General features: G+C 35.4%; 1 protein-coding gene across 1 annotated transcript; it reads right to left on the reverse strand.

Moving 5' to 3' along the window:
• Positions 1 to 4,501: 4,501 nt before the first annotated feature.
• Positions 4,502 to 18,367, reverse strand: LOC116777128 (14-3-3 protein epsilon). The gene is made up of 5 exons (XM_032670507.2): positions 18,182 to 18,367; positions 16,852 to 17,015; positions 14,318 to 14,473; positions 6,857 to 7,015; positions 4,502 to 6,021 (listed from the first exon to the last, which is right to left on the reverse strand). The coding sequence occupies exons 1-5, from the start codon at positions 18,243 to 18,245 to the stop codon at positions 5,779 to 5,781; spliced, it is 786 nt and encodes a 261-aa protein (XP_032526398.1). The 5' UTR covers positions 18,246 to 18,367; the 3' UTR covers positions 4,502 to 5,778.
• Positions 18,368 to 18,780: the final 413 nt, after the last annotated feature.

Below are 18,780 nucleotides of genomic sequence, written 5' to 3' on the forward strand. Positions count from 1 at the left end.
AAAAATATATACACATCAATGAAATACATATAAACAACATATATATTTAGCACATTATATTCGTGTTATTCCATATTACATATTTCATGCAGCTTCCATCTCTAGGTATATAAAATATGAAACATGAACTGTATTTTATCACTAGCAACATTATCCGTAACAACTATATCACCCTTTATAAGTTCTTATTGATCTGAGCCAATTTCACGCCCTAGCTCTCATATTGCTAATTTGCAAGCAATTTTAGTATGAATTATTCATTCAAGCTCTCAGTGATATATAATTATTAAAAGATTTATTTTATTTTCTTTTCATTTATTAACAAACCAGGTTTAATCAATATATAAATTAATCGACAAATTTCAAGTTATTGTTAAACCTCTTTGTTTACTTTTTTTTTAATTACGGTTTTTCTAATATATTCTCTGTACATAGATTATATAACTGGCCAGTTTGTAAGAAATTTTGTACAAAAAAAGTTTGAGACGATGGTTGAAGTAGTATGCTAGATATACAATGACAAAAATAATTAAATCGAATCCTAATACGATTTTATAGTCGAGCTGATAAAGCTGAATTATATATACTTTTTTTTTTAAATTCAAAATATTCAACATGCAAAAATGGGCACATAACTATTCATTGTTTCTCGCATTAGAGGTTTGTAATAATATTGTTTTGAAACTTAAAATTTAAAAATATATATTTACTCTAATTTTCTTAAAAGAGATTTGAAAAATAATGAAAAATTTGGTACCTTGGTGTTAAGAAATATGAGGAAATATTAAAATACTCGCAACTTTATAGAGGCAGACTCACATTTATTAGAGACGATACAAAAAAAATTTAAAACTTTAAGTGAAATTTAAATAAAGACTCAAAACATAAAGTAAAAAGGAACCTCAACGCATTAAGGGGTTACAAAAAATAATAAAAAACATTAAGTTCTTTGCGGATGAGGTAGAGAACACACAATAGAAAAAACATACTCCCTACACTCACAAACTTTTACTAAGCCTAATAAAATGCCCAAGAAAGTGCAAAAGATAGCGCTCTACAATACAAGCGGTTACTGATCATTTTGTTTTTGGCTCATTATTGTTATATGTTTTTGGTGGTGCGACACACTATCTGCATTTCAAAAAACAATTAGGGATTGATAAAAAATGCTCCAGGTTTAATTTTAGTGATGTTTAAAAAGTATAATTCTTAGTAAAACACACTGGAATAATTACGGTATAATTACTATCTTGGTTTAAGGAAGACAATGTAATCGGTCTTTTATTAGCACAACGATAAAAATATAAAATAGATAAATGATTTTTTTTTACCCTAAACGATCATAATCGTACAAAATCAAAAGATTACATAGCACTATTTCTAAAATCAATCTTTTTCTTCAATAACTTTTATGTACATCACCATTCTATTAATGATTATTATGTATAATTATTGGTAAGTTTAAAACCGCTTTATGGTATAATACAGAACATTAACCGCTGAACCCATTGGAGAAATCTGCACTGATCGATTTGATTCGTTATTACGTAACGAACAATATTATTATTAAGAAAAAATCTAGTAAAAAGAAAAGAAAAAACGCACACAATCATAATATCTAACGACGTCACCGTTGAAAGTTTTATTAATTGCGCTGTCATTATTTTGTGTCCCGGTTTAGTTTTTGTAGTCCGTTTGTAACGTGCATAGTGTGACTGAATGACGAAATGTGTTCTATGTTTATGAACTCACTCCTTTGTTTGAAGATATGTTTTTATCCAATTAATGACGTCTTGAAATTGAGGAACGCATTTGCGTATGATGTGAGTGTTTAACACATCCGCCCTCTCTCCTACAACATTGTAAGGGATCCTGTTTACCGTTATTTTCTATACTCGTTACACTTTCGAGAATAGCAAGTATGTAATACATAATTATGGACATACTTGTCCTATTGCCTTTGCTATCGAATAGTAAGTATCTGAAGGATACAAAAAAAAAAATAAGAGGTAACGACGCTTTGCTAATGAAAACTTTGTATTTACTTAACATTAAATTATGGTATATAAACAATAGGTACTATTATTTTTATATAAGAGAAAGAATTAAGTTAAATTATAAGAAAACAACTTTTTCATTAGGAATCTATGAGACAGCATGACAGATAAATAAAAAAAATAAAAAAAGCAAAATACTAAAACCATCGACTTTGAAAGGTTATTTGACACACAGATAAATAATAAACATAGTCAAGTTCATCGAAATGTATTGTAATAACAGCATGTTCCAATTAGCGCTGTGTATATTTTAATATTGTTTTATAGTAATTTTTTCTAGTTTTTGTTTGTTAATTTATTAAATCTAAAAACTTAAAACTTTAGTAGTTCACTTAATAATTTACTATATACTATGATGTTAAGATTATTATTTACATATTCTTTCGTTCTTGGTGCTGGTAAATATATATTTAAAAAAAAAGTAATAATAAGTAAGTAACCGCCTTCATTCCATTTGACAAACCCATTCCCTACGTGTTTTTTCCAGGCAGTACTCAAGATTATAATTGGACCAATAAATAAAAACGTTGACATTGGCAAGATATTCCACTATTCCAATGCGAATGAAGCCATAGAATTAAAAAAAAATAACAGTACCGAGGACGTTTTTAACCCCAATACAGATAATGAAAAAAAGAAGAAAACTATCCCGAGGTATAAAAACTATAAAAGAGAGTACTATGTGTAAAATAGAACGACTGTGGATAGTTCACGTTTCCATCGTCACACTGTCATTATATTTTATAATGAGAGAAGATTTATTTATTTAAAAAGTGATAGTCAATTAAGAACCACAAAGTTAAAGAGAAATGAAGTAACGAAAATAATAGTTGTACTTAAACCACAAAACTGTCGAGCAAGACGCTATCTTTGACCGGTTGTCAAGTTTCGTAAAGAAACAGTTGATCCGTTAACATTATTACCTAAAGGACACTTCGAAAAACCATGAAGACAAACACTGTCTTGTTTTAAGTTCTTTGTTAAGTCCCGTTGGAGCTACTAAAAATATCTTTTAAGGCGAAAAGGGCAGTATTAAACTATGTCCATATATACTTCGACACGATCGAATTGAATGTTAAGATGGCGGGAATTAGACGATGACGACAGATTAAATACGTGTATATGTTTTTTTTTGTTATGGTTCATCACACTCACGTTTTTTAATATTTTGCCAATATCGTTTTTATACAAAACAAATATATACATACTCGCTTCAAGATAGAGACAAATAAATTTACAGAAAAGCGTAAGCAAATATTTCAACAAACTTATATATAAAATACAACCAATGCACTATAGTAATAGGCAGAGAGAACTTTGATAAGAAAAGTATCTTTGTCGTGTTCACTTTTTACTAACACTAACAAAAACTTCTACAAGTAACACAATAATGTCACTTATCTCATTATAGTTTTAAATTTAATAGGATATGGTGACCAATTTTATTGTTTGGAAATAATCGCTTACTGCCGGATAACGGCCCTCTCTGAACTCCGAGGCACCAGGATCCAGATGCAATAACTAGAACCCTGACTTAAACTCTCAACATTCTTCATTCAAAATCCTAAGTTAATAGCAAATGCGAAGATTTATGCATGACAATTAATTGAAATAATGAAGTGTCTTGTGGTAAACGACTAAGCGTCGCACGTCCCTCTATCTAGCGCATCATCTACGCTCCGTAGTGACTCCGTCGGCCACTGTTCCTTCTAACTGCATGTCCACTCGATAATCACACATGTTCATTAGCCCTCAGAGTTGTGTGTTTGGATTTACGTATTTCATTCTCATTTCCTATTCGACCACAGTGAAACTCCCAGCATTGCCCTGAGTGACATCGAGTTTCCTAGTAAGAGATCATTCAGATGTACTCTTTCTCCAACTCTCGGGTGCCATTTTGACAAAACTTTTTTAATACGACTGAATCTTAGTGTGAATCGATATTCAGTTTCAATAAATCTCTATTTTATTATTGCTTTAAAAAACATCCAAGGGTTCAGCATGGAGCTGAATAAGGTATTTCCTAGAAAAGGGGACGCCCAGAAGAGACCAGCTACATATCCCCGACCAGTGTAAATTCTCGTTTTATTGTAACATAGAAAGATAATTTAAATTTCAAAACGGCTTTATTTAATAAGATACAGTAGTTAATTCAAAAAATTATGGATATACAAGCTACAAAACGCCATAACTATACTGCGTAGTACATGTGTTTAACAATAAAACGTTTAACGGTATATGGTGAACATTACAAAATTATTAAAACACACTAACTTCATCATCATCATCATCATTATAGTACAATCTCTAGTACAATCTAAATAAATAGTTATCTAAGCATACAAATTCATAAACTATCCAATTTCTTACAATCAGAGTGACCCAACTAAACAGAACGTGTAGGTAGAAAGATATACAAAGGAGTTATACCAATGAAACAACACTTGGACTTTTGAATTTTATTATTAGATTTACACTGTCATTTACAATAAATTTCCATGTAGATGGTAGGACATAAACAAATATCGCATAACGCTAGGGCTGATGCTGACCGATTCGAATCAGTATTTTAAACGAGTCATATGAAATGTTACGAATTCAAATAATAATAACGCTAATATCTTACTCGGGCACGCACCTGCTCGCTGCACACACTGCACACTGCACGCTGCACGCTGCACACTGCCTCACTATGACGGAACACTCGGTGTGAACAGCCGACCGATAGATTCACTCCATACACTAAGTATCGAGGTGGAATGTGTCGAGGAGCTCGCCCGGAGAGCCGCTCTCCGAGAGCCTATCTTCCCGAGTGAGTAAACCTTAAAGCTAGCACGACTCCAGTACTACCATTCGTCCTGCATGTGATATATCCGGTAGAGATGTAGCGCTACACGGGTGTTTCGATACGAGAAACGTGCGAAATAAAAAATAAATTAAAATATACAAAAAAAAATCTCTATCACAATACTCGTAAGTAATTAAAGCGATCCGGTGCGAATACTCCGAATGACGCGACGCTGACCCGTCGCTCGGCTACGAGACGCGAGCGGCTCTACGTACGTACGTACATACATACATAAACATACCATCTAATAATGTAGTGTAATATGTAATGATGAGAAACCTTTAAAATATATAAGTTAAATAATCAACGTTGACGCCGGACACGTGTTTTGGGTTTGTGCGACGTGACGTCACACACGCCTCGACGTAAGGTCGGCACGGACGTGTGCTACGACAGAATTAAAATACATACATTTTACACGCGGTACAAAATACTTAGAAAATTTACAATCCCCGTGTCGGAGAGTGGCGGCGGCGTTGTTGTTGTTTGATGATGTTGCTGTTGTTGATGTGATTGGTGTTGTGTTGGTTGTTGGGGTGGTAGTTGTTGGGGTTGTGGTGGTTGGGGTTGTGGTGGTTGTTGAGGTTGTTGTGGTGGTGTTGGTCGGTTGCGAGACGGCCGAGCGGCCCCCCTCATCGCGGAATACATACACATCAGAGAACGTACAGATAGAACGCGATACCGAAGTGCTCTCTCTTAACGTTATATATATATATAATATATTTTTTTGTCGTAATCGAAACACGAGACATCGAAGACTATCATATGATCGCGGGGACGCACACGGCTCACTGTTGATTTGACACGTGACGAAAGCGGGTGGGCGGCGGGTGAGTCGGGTCGACGGTGTGCTCCCGTGCGCAGGCGCGTGCCTTACGACACGTCCTGGTCGTCGGGCTCCTGCGCGGGTTCCTTGGGCTCCTGGTCGGGCTCGGCGTCCCCCTGCATGTCCGACGTCCACAACGTCAGGTTGTCGCGCAGCAGCTGCATGATCAGCGTAGAATCCTTGTAGCTCTCCTCAGAGAGCGTGTCCAGCTCCGCGATGGCGTCGTCGAAGGCCGCCTTCGCCAGCCGGCACGCGCGGTCCGGGCTGTTCAGTATTTCGTAGTAGAACACCTGCAACAATCACTCACTGTCTTTGTTCGCGTCCAACATACAACAATACTTTATACTGGGATGGACTTTATCAAAAACTTACACACGAAACGTTTTTATTGCCAATTTTTCAAAACTAGAAGTATAATTTTCATCTTTCGCTATTTGTTAGAGTTTGCATTTGCTTTAGATATATATTTTTTTATTTTTGACAAAAAGAAAAACATTGCAATGTCAACAGAGCAATATACAAAATATTGTTTCCGTTATAACGTGATAGTATATAATTAAAACTTTATTTCTATTTGTGGCTTTGAAATTTTGATATCTCAAATTAGCTTTTAGTCTTCGTGTAAAAAAGGTTTCCTTGAACAAAAAATTATTCTCATCAAAGGTTCCAACATGAAATTCGCAAGGCATCTAAGCATTAATACAGACATTGCTGAATATAACAGCGATGTAATAAGAATCTGTTCATATAAGATAGCTACAGGGATTGTTATCTACGGAATATTCGAATTTATACCAATCATATATGTATATGATAAACAAATATAAATATAACAAACAAATGGTACAGCAAAATTTTGAATTGAAATTGCTGCAAATACTTTCCTTTATAACATGTTAGGAAAAAATGTCTATTTTTGTGATGAATTTAAAATTAATAGTTGATAATTAATAAATAATACTTTGTAATAACAGAATTTAAGCCGACGTCTTCTATGACAAATGCCACACTATACACATAATATATGATATCCTTCAACACATTCCCGTCCGCACATCCTGTACGTGTTCCTTGCACGCTAAATGTCCCAGTAGATCGTGTGTGGATCAGATCAGTTATTTTTACCGAGAAGTTGAGCGCTAGTCCGAGTCGTATGGGATGTGTGGGAGGCAGCTCCGTCATGGCGATGTCGGAGGCCGCCTTGTACGCGACCAGCGAGTTCTCCGCCGCCTCCTTGCGGTCGTTGCCCGTCGCGAACTCCGCCAGATATCGGTGATAGTCACCCTGGAAAACGATACGCTCTCACTTATAATTATATAAACACACAGTTTAAATATTATTTTTAAACATTTAATCATTGTTGTGGCTAATACTCGTTTGGTAATTCAGATAGAAAATTCATCGACACGAGCCGGTTTTGAATCTGCATGATCAGATATATCGCGTTCCGTCTCGAGTCGGTGAATAATCACATAATAAAATAGTTAATAACATTTATGCGACATCAGTAAAGTTAACACAACACACACAACCAACCAACTATAATGACAAACGCAATAACACAACTAACTTAATACGTTCGTCATTTATAAGAGAAAAAAAATGTGGTAATGTGAGCATGGAAAGGCTTTTTCCGATGCCAAGTTGTCATTGAAGTGGTTCAGAGCGGAGTCGACAGGAATAATGAAAATAAAGAATCGTCTGTTAGGAACTTCGGCAGGTAAAGTCATTACGGAGACAAGTGGATTACTTTACGCATTCCTTATATGGGGATATATTATGCAACATCATCATTTAATAATTACAAGTATTCAATTCATATATGTTGTGTCGTAAGACTAGATTCAATGATAATGTTTAAATTGGTGCGAGACTAGTCGATACGGGTCGCCCCCAAATACCCCCTTACTACTACTACTATACATGCACGAGCGTGTTTGTAATGTTGGAATATCTCCAATATAGTAAGTGGTGTGGCGTGGGGCGGGAGTTGTATTTTATGAAGTCGGACACCCTCGTTATATAACGACGACGGCGGCTGCGGGCTACACGCTCTCCTTCAACCGTATTGATTATCCTACATTCGAGGTACGGCTGGGGTGTGGGGTATGGAGTGTGGGGGCGTCGGGGGCGCCGAGTACACCCCCTACTACACTACGGCCTGACGTCATACCGACGGTACGGATACAACAAGGGCGCGGTCACAAACTACTATTATCATAATTATTGTATACAACTTGCTTACTCTTCATACATTATATACACGATATATCGTTCAAATTGATAGCACACATGGAAAATTGTTAGAGCTTACGTAACCAAGAGAATACTAAGAGTCGAGATGCGGTAGGGATTAAGTAATTAGATTTTCTTCGGAGTTTTATCTGGTTAGAGCTCTCATTTCTATATTGAATGCTGCAATGAATGGATTCAATTCAAACTCTTTAGGTTTATTTACTGCGTGTATAACAGTTTTTTCCCAGTATTAATTCTAAAGTGCAACAGCAACGAACGTTCGTAGTAAATCCTGAGTCGTTTTCCCTCTCGTATATCGATCGCCGAGTTTCATTCTTTAACGGAAGGCACATTATATTTTATCGTCACGTAATGTACAACCACCGCCTGGGACACAACTGGGTGGCACTTCGCCGGTCTCATTAACTATCATATTATCTCTGCAGACTCCACTGTCATGTTTAATTTTTTTAAATTATAAGTTAATGGCATCATAGTGCCTTACTGGTAAGGTAACTTCAGATTTTTCTTCTACATGTTAATGCTCTGTATAATCTGGAAAACGTCCGTCCGTGTTACGAGTGTGAATTACCCTAAATTTTTTTTTTATATTTTTTTTGTGTATTATAGTCACCAAACTTATATTTTTAATGTATTACATAAAAATTTCAACGACCGGTACCAGGTGCCGTGTCTCAGACGAATCTTCCCATAACATGTTACATGTATATATAACACATTCGACTAAAACAAACGTTCGTATTATTAAAACGTTTACATTTAATATAATATACATTGAACATGTATTTACGATTCGTAAAGGAGTTATTTATGTTATAGGTATATCGGACAATAGGAGTTTCATTGCCTACACAATTATTTCAGTCGCTATTTCATGTTAATTTTCGTGTTTTGCCATATACGTATTCAGCGCATTTATTTCCGATTTTCTTCTTCACTTTATAGAATCAATTCGTCTATTCAGGTCTATTCAGGCGACATTTCATAGAGGGACACATATCCCCTCTCTCGGACCTTCGATACAATACAAATTCATCACTACCCTTCCAAATAAGTATGAATATTTCAAAAACATTTAATTAATGTATAAATTATATAAAAAGCGCATCGCAGTGGGTAGCATGAACGATGTCCATTTGCACACATCATTCGACTTCAAACTAGCTCAGGGGTCGTTAACCGACTAAGTTAGCAACAACGATTCATGCAGAAATGTCGCCATTTCAGTTATCGTGAATTAAAAAGGATGTGCCCTCACCAGTTTTATAATAAGAAAAAATATTCAGAAATATTTTACAGCGGCTCCAAAAAAGACTTGTGTTCAACGAATAGCGAGTACTTTTTATATCAAGTTTTAAAAGAAATGATGCCTTTGGAGGAATTATTATACTCCACCGTTAAATCGGGGGCATAAGGATTCGAAACAAGTTGGAACTTAAAAAAATGTGCCCGCAGAGCACATAAAAATACTAAATAGAGTTATGTCCGAGACGTTCTCTCCATCTCAGCACCAGGCAGCCCAACCTCCCTCGGGGGTTATTCAAATCAGTCTCGTCCAGAACAAGATAACTTGGGGACGATGACCCTAAGAGACAAATAACATAAAACATTCTGGCAGGAAACGAATTTAATCTTATTTATATTTTCATGTATATAGCGTTGCATACATAGCCTTTATGTGCATGTCCTTGTTTTCTCTACAAGTGTTCATTGTGACGCCAGAAAGACATATACAACAATGGCTAGAACGTCTGTTCCGACATAACGTGAACGACACGTCACTGGTTCTTCCTATGTAGATGAAACTCTGAACGGCACAACTATTCTATATATATAGATTACTTACATCTTACAGTGGAATTAAAAACATCTAAGGTTTACTCTTAAACTAGACGTGGTGGTGAGTCTGACAACATTGCCGTTTTTTGTAGTGTTCCAAGTTCATGAAATTATTAAAATCATAAATTACATTTTATGAATATTGCTAACATTGTAATATACTTTCTTACAAAGTAAAATTTACAGTGCTCTTACACAGAGCGAGTACCTCTAGATATGACAAGTTTGTTTCTAGAGTATACTCTCTTAGACGTCAGACGATTCAAATTATTGATATAAAAATATTATCTGCAATTGAGTCAGCCAAGCCACGTTGCACAAGCGGGTTTCATGTACATTCTGGCCAGCAACCAGATAGAAATCGTCTAATAGCTATTTTCTAGAGTCTAGACGTCGTTATATAAAAGGCCCAACCGAACCGATCGACTGCAATGTAGATGTGACAATCGGCAATCAAACTGGCGATGCAGTTAATTGCAGAACGGAAACCAGATTCTAAAGCTGCGTTTAACTTTCTACTTGTATTCATAATGATAACACGTATCTCGGATCAAACAGTTGTCGATTATAATGAGCTTTCAGTATATTGAGGTGGACTTTAACATGTTATTTATATAAAAATTGTAATTTATGTATAATTTTATATAAATCTTTCACGTCAGTTGTGACCCCAGCCGCATCTCGGCTATTTTGTTACTTTAATGCACATCCCTTATAATAATGTGTATATATATATATATACTTATGTTTTAAACCCCGACTGTTAATTATGTTATATTGATCTTTGCAATCAACCTTTACAAATGCTTCCTACACAAAAAATATCTCAATATTTTTTTCCATCTCCAACAAATAATAAACGGTATAGACTGAAAAGCAATTTTCCGTTTCTATTCGATTTAAAATCTGGTTAGTCCGTGTGACCGAGAACATCTGCTGTGGCAATTGAAAAATAGTTTTTAGTTTGATTGTAGAGGAAAAACATAGGAAAAAAAACAGTTTTATAACTACTGACAAAAATCCTTCCCATTTTACTATTGATATTACTTAGTAGTTGGTTCTAGAACAGATTTCTTAATAAATGATTGGAATCGGTAGGACTTGGTCGTTAATGTCCTTGAAAATAAACTACCTACGATCGATAAGAACCAGTAAAAAAAAAATATCAGTAAAGGATGCCCAAAAGTTTACATATCAGAAACAGATAACCGAAATATACATTCGAGTGGAGTCGCGGGAGGGTACTAGTGAACAACCAAAATATATGTATATTTTGGGTCTAAACTTCTAAGTAACACGCGTTTCAGCCGGACAATAAAATACAGCACTCTTACAATACATTTGAGGTGTGGATTTGTATTGAGGATTACGAAACTATACAAAGATGTTAGGGCAAAGGAAATACGTCATCAAATATTTGCTATCGAGTATTATGTACACTGTACTAAATAAGATTCTCATTCCGAGTAGCCTGCGTCACTGATAGGGGGCTATAGTAACGAGATATAATCGACTTTAACACCAACAGACTATCGGATAACAGATAAGCTGATATCACTGTTTGATAACATACGTGTTTCATATAATATTTACTATCGTCCCGGCTATAGTCCCGCATGTGACATATATACATACACATTTTCAGCAGTACACACACAACTCCTGAACAGTACAGCCCATGTATTTTAAGGTTGAGTCCGTCACTCACTGTTCTGAGTCACCTCGCCAAACTAACATTCCTTATTAGTGTTACCGCTATACCACATACCGTTTCACATACCCACATTTCTCCTGAATATATTAACCACTGACAGATAAATAGCTATTATTCTTTAGACCAATAATTGGCTTATGATTACTCATAAATTTCACATCAAACTCATCATCTCTAGCGAATAGATATTTTTTTTTTACGGAAAGGTAGTAAATAATCCTTCAAGATCTCCCTTTGTAGGTATGTCGGTTTTTATTCTAGTTAATATTACACATATTCCCATTCATAAGATTCGATGAGCGTGGGACGAGACTAAGGATAGAGACGTTTAAATTACACGGCGTAGAAGATAATCCCATCATGTGTGAGTGGCGAGCATGACTCGTAATACAGCCGACATATACGACTTATCTTGATAACATTTGTAATGTATACGTGAAAAAAGTTTTCCAATTACAGAGTTGGAATGGAAAAAGTTATCCTTGTAGGCGAGTTGTGTGACGTACGTTTATTATGTATTTATAGAAAATTCAAAAAGACGGATATCCTGCCCCAAACACATTTAGATTGTTTTGCAGTGACTGAAAAAGCTGCTTGAATTAAAAAATGCTCGCTTGGTATAGTTTATTTGGCCATTTCTAATTATTTGACATACTAAAAATGGTCACGTAACCAGCTCGTGACGTCACAGTACAAAACCCCGCCCAATATATCAGACATGTCGCGCATCACAATACAAGAACCATAAAATATAGAAACAGAATATTTAATCGAAAAAAAAGTGTATTCACTTTAATGTATGTACATAATACGTGTGTTTGGATACATTAAGACCAAGATTTAAAATTAAAACGAATTTCAACAAAGCGAAACGAATTTTTTAATGTGGCCATAATAATTAAAAAAATACCTTTAAGTATTTCAATACATTTAGATCCAAACGTTTCCGCCTTGATATTTCGAGCTATAAATTTTCTATTGCACCGTATTAAACATTATTTCTCGAGAAGCCCTCTTGTTTGTTATCAATCAACTTCCACCCAGCTCACCCCCGGGAGCACCGTCTAGATTGATGTGCAGGCTTCGGGTAGCCTATGCTATATTTAGCTTAAATTAATAAGCCCCGCTTTACCTGAATATATGTTTGGGAAAATTACCGCCCTGTCCAATACCTATCACGTCGAATTCAATTCGAGTCTGTAACTAACACAATTGCACTATTTTATTCCTCACCAGTGCAAACATAGCGAGATCAAAATATATATATATACACCAAGCCAGACTGGCATCTCTTAACTTTAATAAAATATTTCATCTGTTTAAATATATTTTTTCTGCTTCTTTCATCCAGTCATGATGGCTAACGGTCCACTGCATACTTTTTTTTCGGACGGCGTCTAAACTAAAATAGCTTCTCTGAGCAACTTTTAGTGATTTTTTTACTGTCAAGTCATGGTTTTTTACTGAGGTTTCTGCCATGGACTCGTTCATTTATGAACGAATTCCTATAGTTGGTTAGAAAATCATAGAATATTCATGAATTAAAAATTTGCTATAAATAACTTAATCTTTTATTTTAAATCCATTTTCGTATATTTTTTCGGACACTTCGATTCAAACATACCACTCTTTCTATAGATGTACTAATAACGTCCAAATACAGTAACTAAGAAATAAAATTTTTAGAATCAAGTACTAAACGAGAGCTGGGCGATAGCCTATCTCATTATTTATAGCTCTTAAAAATAACAATTTCTTGACAACCAACAATTTTATACAAGAATTCACGTTTAAAATTGTATTAAATAAGAAAAGTAGTCTTAAATTTTTCCGAATTTTATTCATAAGCAAACAAAATACAATCTTTTCTTTCACATCAAAAGCCAACAACACAAACCCCACTCCGACCGTTGCAAGTTATTGAAACCTAAACGTAATTTCATAGCAGTGACGTGCCTTCATTCGATTCCTCGACCAATTTATTTCCTTATTAAATCAGCGAACATTTTTTTCTATGGAGAGAACGAATAAAAATAATCACCATCTCTCTTTGAACGGGCGTCATGCAATATCCGTCATCTCACGCCTCCAAAGACGCCGAGGCAAAAGCTATTACAGATTTCATTTTGGTGTTGAATCATATAAACAGAAGCAAATAAATACAAACAGACAGAGATTTCGTTTCACGTCAAACGCTGGCTCTGCTTATACAGAGTTCAACTTGTGTCAACGCAGTAGCCTTGTGGACGGAATTACAATGATATTACGCACGCACATAATATGATCACTATTCACATGTTAAAATAACCTATACATTAAGAGTTCCCTTTCTTCTTTGAACAAAACGTGTTCTTCAGTATTCTGATATATGTAAGTTGATAACGAGATGGAATCGTTTTCATACCACCGACATATATATATATATATCTATATATATAAAATATTTTAAATCAACTCTCAAGTAAAGATGGGTTCAAGCTAAGCTGGTGTTGTAGTGTGACGTCACGATATCGGCAAAGGGCAGGTTTATTTTAAAATACATTTCCTCGCTAACACTTGACATACAAAAATAACTGAAGTATAAATTTATTTTCAACTCGGATTTATAAATATTTAATTATATTTTTTCTTCAAATGGCCGGTCTATATCAGTCTTCCGTCTGGTCGTCCTAGTGTCAAGGTGTGTTTGTGTCATTGTCAATATATGTATGTGCGTGTGTGGTTATGTATGTATGTATGTGTGTGTGGGTATGTGCGTGTGTACGTAAATGACTCACCTTCATTTTGTAGTAGAAGACCTTCGACTCGCCGGTCTGCGAGGCCGGTATGAGATGTTTGTCCAGCACGCCGAGGATGTCGGAGCAGATGTCGCGGAGCTCCTTCTCCACCTGGCTGCGGTAGGCGCGGATCATGCTCAGCTTGTCCTCCGCGCCCTTACAATCGATACAACACCTTAATACATCGTCATACACACAGAGTACGCTTCAGCAGTGACGGCACATGATTCAATAAATTTCTGTCGCTCTTGCAAGATTTTTATAACTGGTTTGCATGTGATTAGCGGTGACTGATGAGAAATAAACATCATTTATTAAATGTATGGAGATCCAGTTGTGATCAGTTACCGATACGAAGCTAGTTAGTAACCATAATATATTCAACATTAATATACCATGCTATATCAACCTAAAGCTTACTTATTATCACACAATTTAAAATATACAAGCGGAGTCGTTGTCGTCAACAACAATTCTACTGTGTATGCAACTATATAAATAGCTCCAAAACATTTCTGATATGAGACCTCACAGTGACTTATCATTGTTAACTTTCAATGTCAATATAAAATTTTATTTGACCCACTTCGCAATGTTTGTTATATGTATTCGCTCAGAGTAATGCGGTATATTCAAAGTTTTACAATAATCTCAAAATGGCGGACGCCACAAGATGGCGACCATAAATTTTTCTACACTCCCGTGATACGTATATCGGATTAATAGGTACGTTGATTGAAATATAAAATACCAAAGGTTTATTAGCAATGAAATAAGTGCAAAAATTTGACTACATATAATTTGAGTGATAATTTTATTAATCAATTAAATGTATCTCTGTTCATACATTTTAGACATTTATTTGTTTGATACTGTAATATTCGCGTATGTACTTCAATGCACGTTAACGTATTACACCCATTCTCCCGACCCCGTCTGCGGCGACACGTTAGTATCGATCGCGGCACGTGCTCCGGGAACCTGTCCATCTCTGTAGCCAGCACACTTAGTACGCGTACCCGCCGTTTATATACACAGCGACTGCTAACCTTTTCATATACGAACATTATATATGCGACATTTTAATGTTTTAAAACTGACAATTTTTTTTAGCTCAAACCTTTTAATATTTTATATTCCATTTGTAGATTAATCTCGATATTTACTTCTTCGTAAACGTATCCGTTATTGTAACAATCATTAGGCAATTTAAATATCATTGTATCTTCTACAAGTGATCTTGTAATACATATATAAGGTTATTATTTTACATCAACTTAAGCAACCGCTTTTAGGGTAGAGTGAGGTGCGAGCGGCAGATAGCGGCATTGAAGCGTAATGACTTGATCAATATGTAAAGAGGAGCACACCCGCGGGAACCCTGAATCCCCGCTGACCTCGATCCAACCCTGTCTTAAATATTCCAATTGTTCTACTGTGAATTGGAAAGTTAATACAAACCCCTAACAAAAAACAAAATCTACATCGCAAATCCAATGGCTAGGGCTATGCATACATCAAAGGCGCTGCGCTAATGAAGTGAGCCTGCGTCAGGCTGCGATATTCAAGAGGTGACGTGAAATCTGAGTCACGTCACGTAACAACAGTAGCCACTATCAGCTTCCAATCGTTATAATGTTCATACAAGATGCATTCCACGGAAGGCCGCTCGTATATATTTTTTATAATACTCAAGTATTCGGCGCTTTTAACAAAATGACTCTTCAATGTTAAAATCTTACATCAAGGGCCACTTCTAAACTTGCATCTGTGAAAAGCCCGGCTAGACGTAAAGAGACCATTAATCCCTCTGGAGCATCACTCTGCTTACAATTAAGAATGTATCGTTTGAGAGATTTTAAACGCTTACACGGATATATGTACAATAAACTATCTCTCAGACTCTGTTCACGTCAATAAATTGCACAGCATCGCATTTATGTCACCACACCTATGTTTGCTTACCGCGTGTCCTTCGCCCCCCCCCCCTCCCACCAACGCCGCAATGGCGTTCCTATTTTTGACTATTACCTGGGCTAATAATTTCATTCATATATCCTACTCGTGTTATCATGTGAAGAATAAAGCTAGCGCCCATTAAAATTTACATAATGTTAGAGATGATCAATATGTATTCTAAACAGTTCAGAACATAATTATTCTGAAACACACACAACATACACACATTGGCTGGCATATCGAGAAAGGCATCTTTAGATTGATTTATTTATTTTTCTTTGTAATTGAAATTCTCTCAAAAATATAACATGATGCTTGCATGTTTGTCAGACCTTGTGCTGAATTAAGAAAGTTCTAGAGATTGTCCTGCCGGTATGATTCACACAACCAAGTGTTGACCTTATTAATGAGTCAGAGCCACAAAGTTAATGTAATGAACTTGGCAGCTGTGAACTATACCACTATATAAAAATTTGGATAAAATCCACACATTTAATGACACATATAAATTCTCTATTCTTATACTAGTTCAAGCTTGCAGTTGCTGAGATAAATGAATACAGTTTTGGACATACTTTGGTCTCTTCTTTCTGTTCGATAGAGGAGATGATCCTCCACGAGGCTCGGCGGGCTCCGATGACATTCTTGTAAGCCACCGACAGCAGGTTTCTCTCCTCCACCGTCAGTTCATTGTCTGATATGTTACGGGAGGCCACATTCTTCATAGCCTCAACCATTTCTATAACACACGATATTAGTATTAGTCACAGAAACAATAAATCACAACTAAAAGTATTTTATATACATTTCTTATATAAATCAGTGGCCTTATTCATTTGTAAGAAAATTTATTGAACTCTTAACATGATGCCGTTTTTCTCATGCTGAAACAACCTTTATGATGTAATAGTAATGCTCACACCTTAGTCATTCTTTTTCCATTTCATTCGTCTATATTGTAACATTTTCATTATTTTAATTCTCCCAACATAATTGGTCATAAAAGCTAAGTGTGTACCACCCATCTCTTCCATATTAATTTAATGTTAAGCAAACAAAATTTATTCAGAGAAAGCTTTAAGTGATGGTCATTAATTAACATTTAATATATTAATTGATGCCACAGACCAAATGCATTACTTTCATATCTAATCATTATACAAATTCGTCATACTTATTGATTCACGGGCCCTACATGACACGCTCTTACATTGTCATTTTTAATAAGTCATGTGTGAAAGTTGGTCAGAACTAACATTTACAATGAAAACTATAGAACTAATGATGCGAATGTGCAGTACAGAGAATTCACAGCTAGCCGAGAATTTATAACAATAGGAGAAAATATACTCCGACGAAAGTTGACCTTTTACCCTAAAGCTTAGCGTCTAGAACTTTCCTGATACCTAACCGATCGTTCTGGCCAAGGTAGGCTATGCATGAATGAATTCTGCGACATCGATCGACTCTTACAACTACGGCTTTGAAGGGACATTTTTTCCATCATTTTCTAGAGAAATGTCAACAGAAATTTCGAAATCGATATTTCAGCCATGCTAAAACTGAATTACTAGTAACAATTACGATTATCCTGTCAATTTCCAACATGTTTAACATGTTTTATCACAGAATGTAAGGTAAAGGCCATCCCACCGGCGGATGACGCATCGATCGTTGACCAAGCCTAGAGAATGCCATCGATTTACCCGCTTACAACATGAAAAGCGATTTAAATAAATATATTATATATATTTTCGGCCTATTTAGGAGATAACAGACGCCTCTGGACCCGATTCGATGGTAAAAACTGAAGTTCTTTCTTCAAATCGTCTTTCAACTGTCGGCAAAAAATTGGAAGGATTTTAAGGTCCTAATATTAAAGATATAGCAAAAATATGTACTCACCATCGTAACGCTCAGCCTGCTCAGCTAATTTAGCTTTATACACATTATCTTCCCTTTCCGACATTGTGGATGACAAATGATTTTTCACTAACTAAATCCGAATCGCCAGGTCACTAATTCACCAAGATGGCCGCGCCCGCCAACCGAATCCGAATTCGATCTTCAACTAAACTCCGCCCATGACGTCATGGAAATGGCAGCTTCCGCTCGTGAAAGATTGCCATATACCACACAATTTTTAAAAGCAGCATCCGCTTTTAAATGTAACTATTTTAATTACTTTTTTGTATCCATTTTTTAATAAATAATATTTACACTAAAATTAGACTATTTAGAAAATTTGTTTTTTTACTCTTAAACTTTAAAGGTTACAAAAATTTTTTCATTGAGCATATATCGTTTATAAATACTTACTCTTAGATGTTTAAATACGCTTAAATTACAAATATATGATCTGAAAATCTCTTTGACTCATTAAGTTAGTCTCGTTTTTTTTTGCTATTTTATGAAAAACCTTTCCCATTTAAATGAAAACTTTTCATCAAAGACGATTTCTTTATTTTACTAACCAAAATTAATGTAACAAGCTTGAAATTGCT

This window comes from Danaus plexippus, chromosome Z (genome assembly GCF_018135715.1).
Source record: "Danaus plexippus chromosome Z, MEX_DaPlex, whole genome shotgun sequence".
In the NCBI taxonomy this organism is placed as follows: Eukaryota; Metazoa; Arthropoda; class Insecta; order Lepidoptera; family Nymphalidae; genus Danaus; species Danaus plexippus.

Coding starts and splice junctions, on each gene's coding strand:
- LOC116777128 (XM_032670507.2), bottom strand. CDS start 18,245: ATGTCGGAAAGGGAAGATAATGTGTATAAAGCTAAATTAGCTGAGCAG. Junction 17,016..18,181: donor GCAGGCTGAGCGTTACGATG/GTGAGTACATAT, acceptor CGTGTGTTATAG/AAATGGTTGAGGCTATGAAG. Junction 14,474..16,851: donor AACAGAAAGAAGAGACCAAA/GTATGTCCAAAA, acceptor ATCGATTGTAAG/GGCGCGGAGGACAAGCTGAG.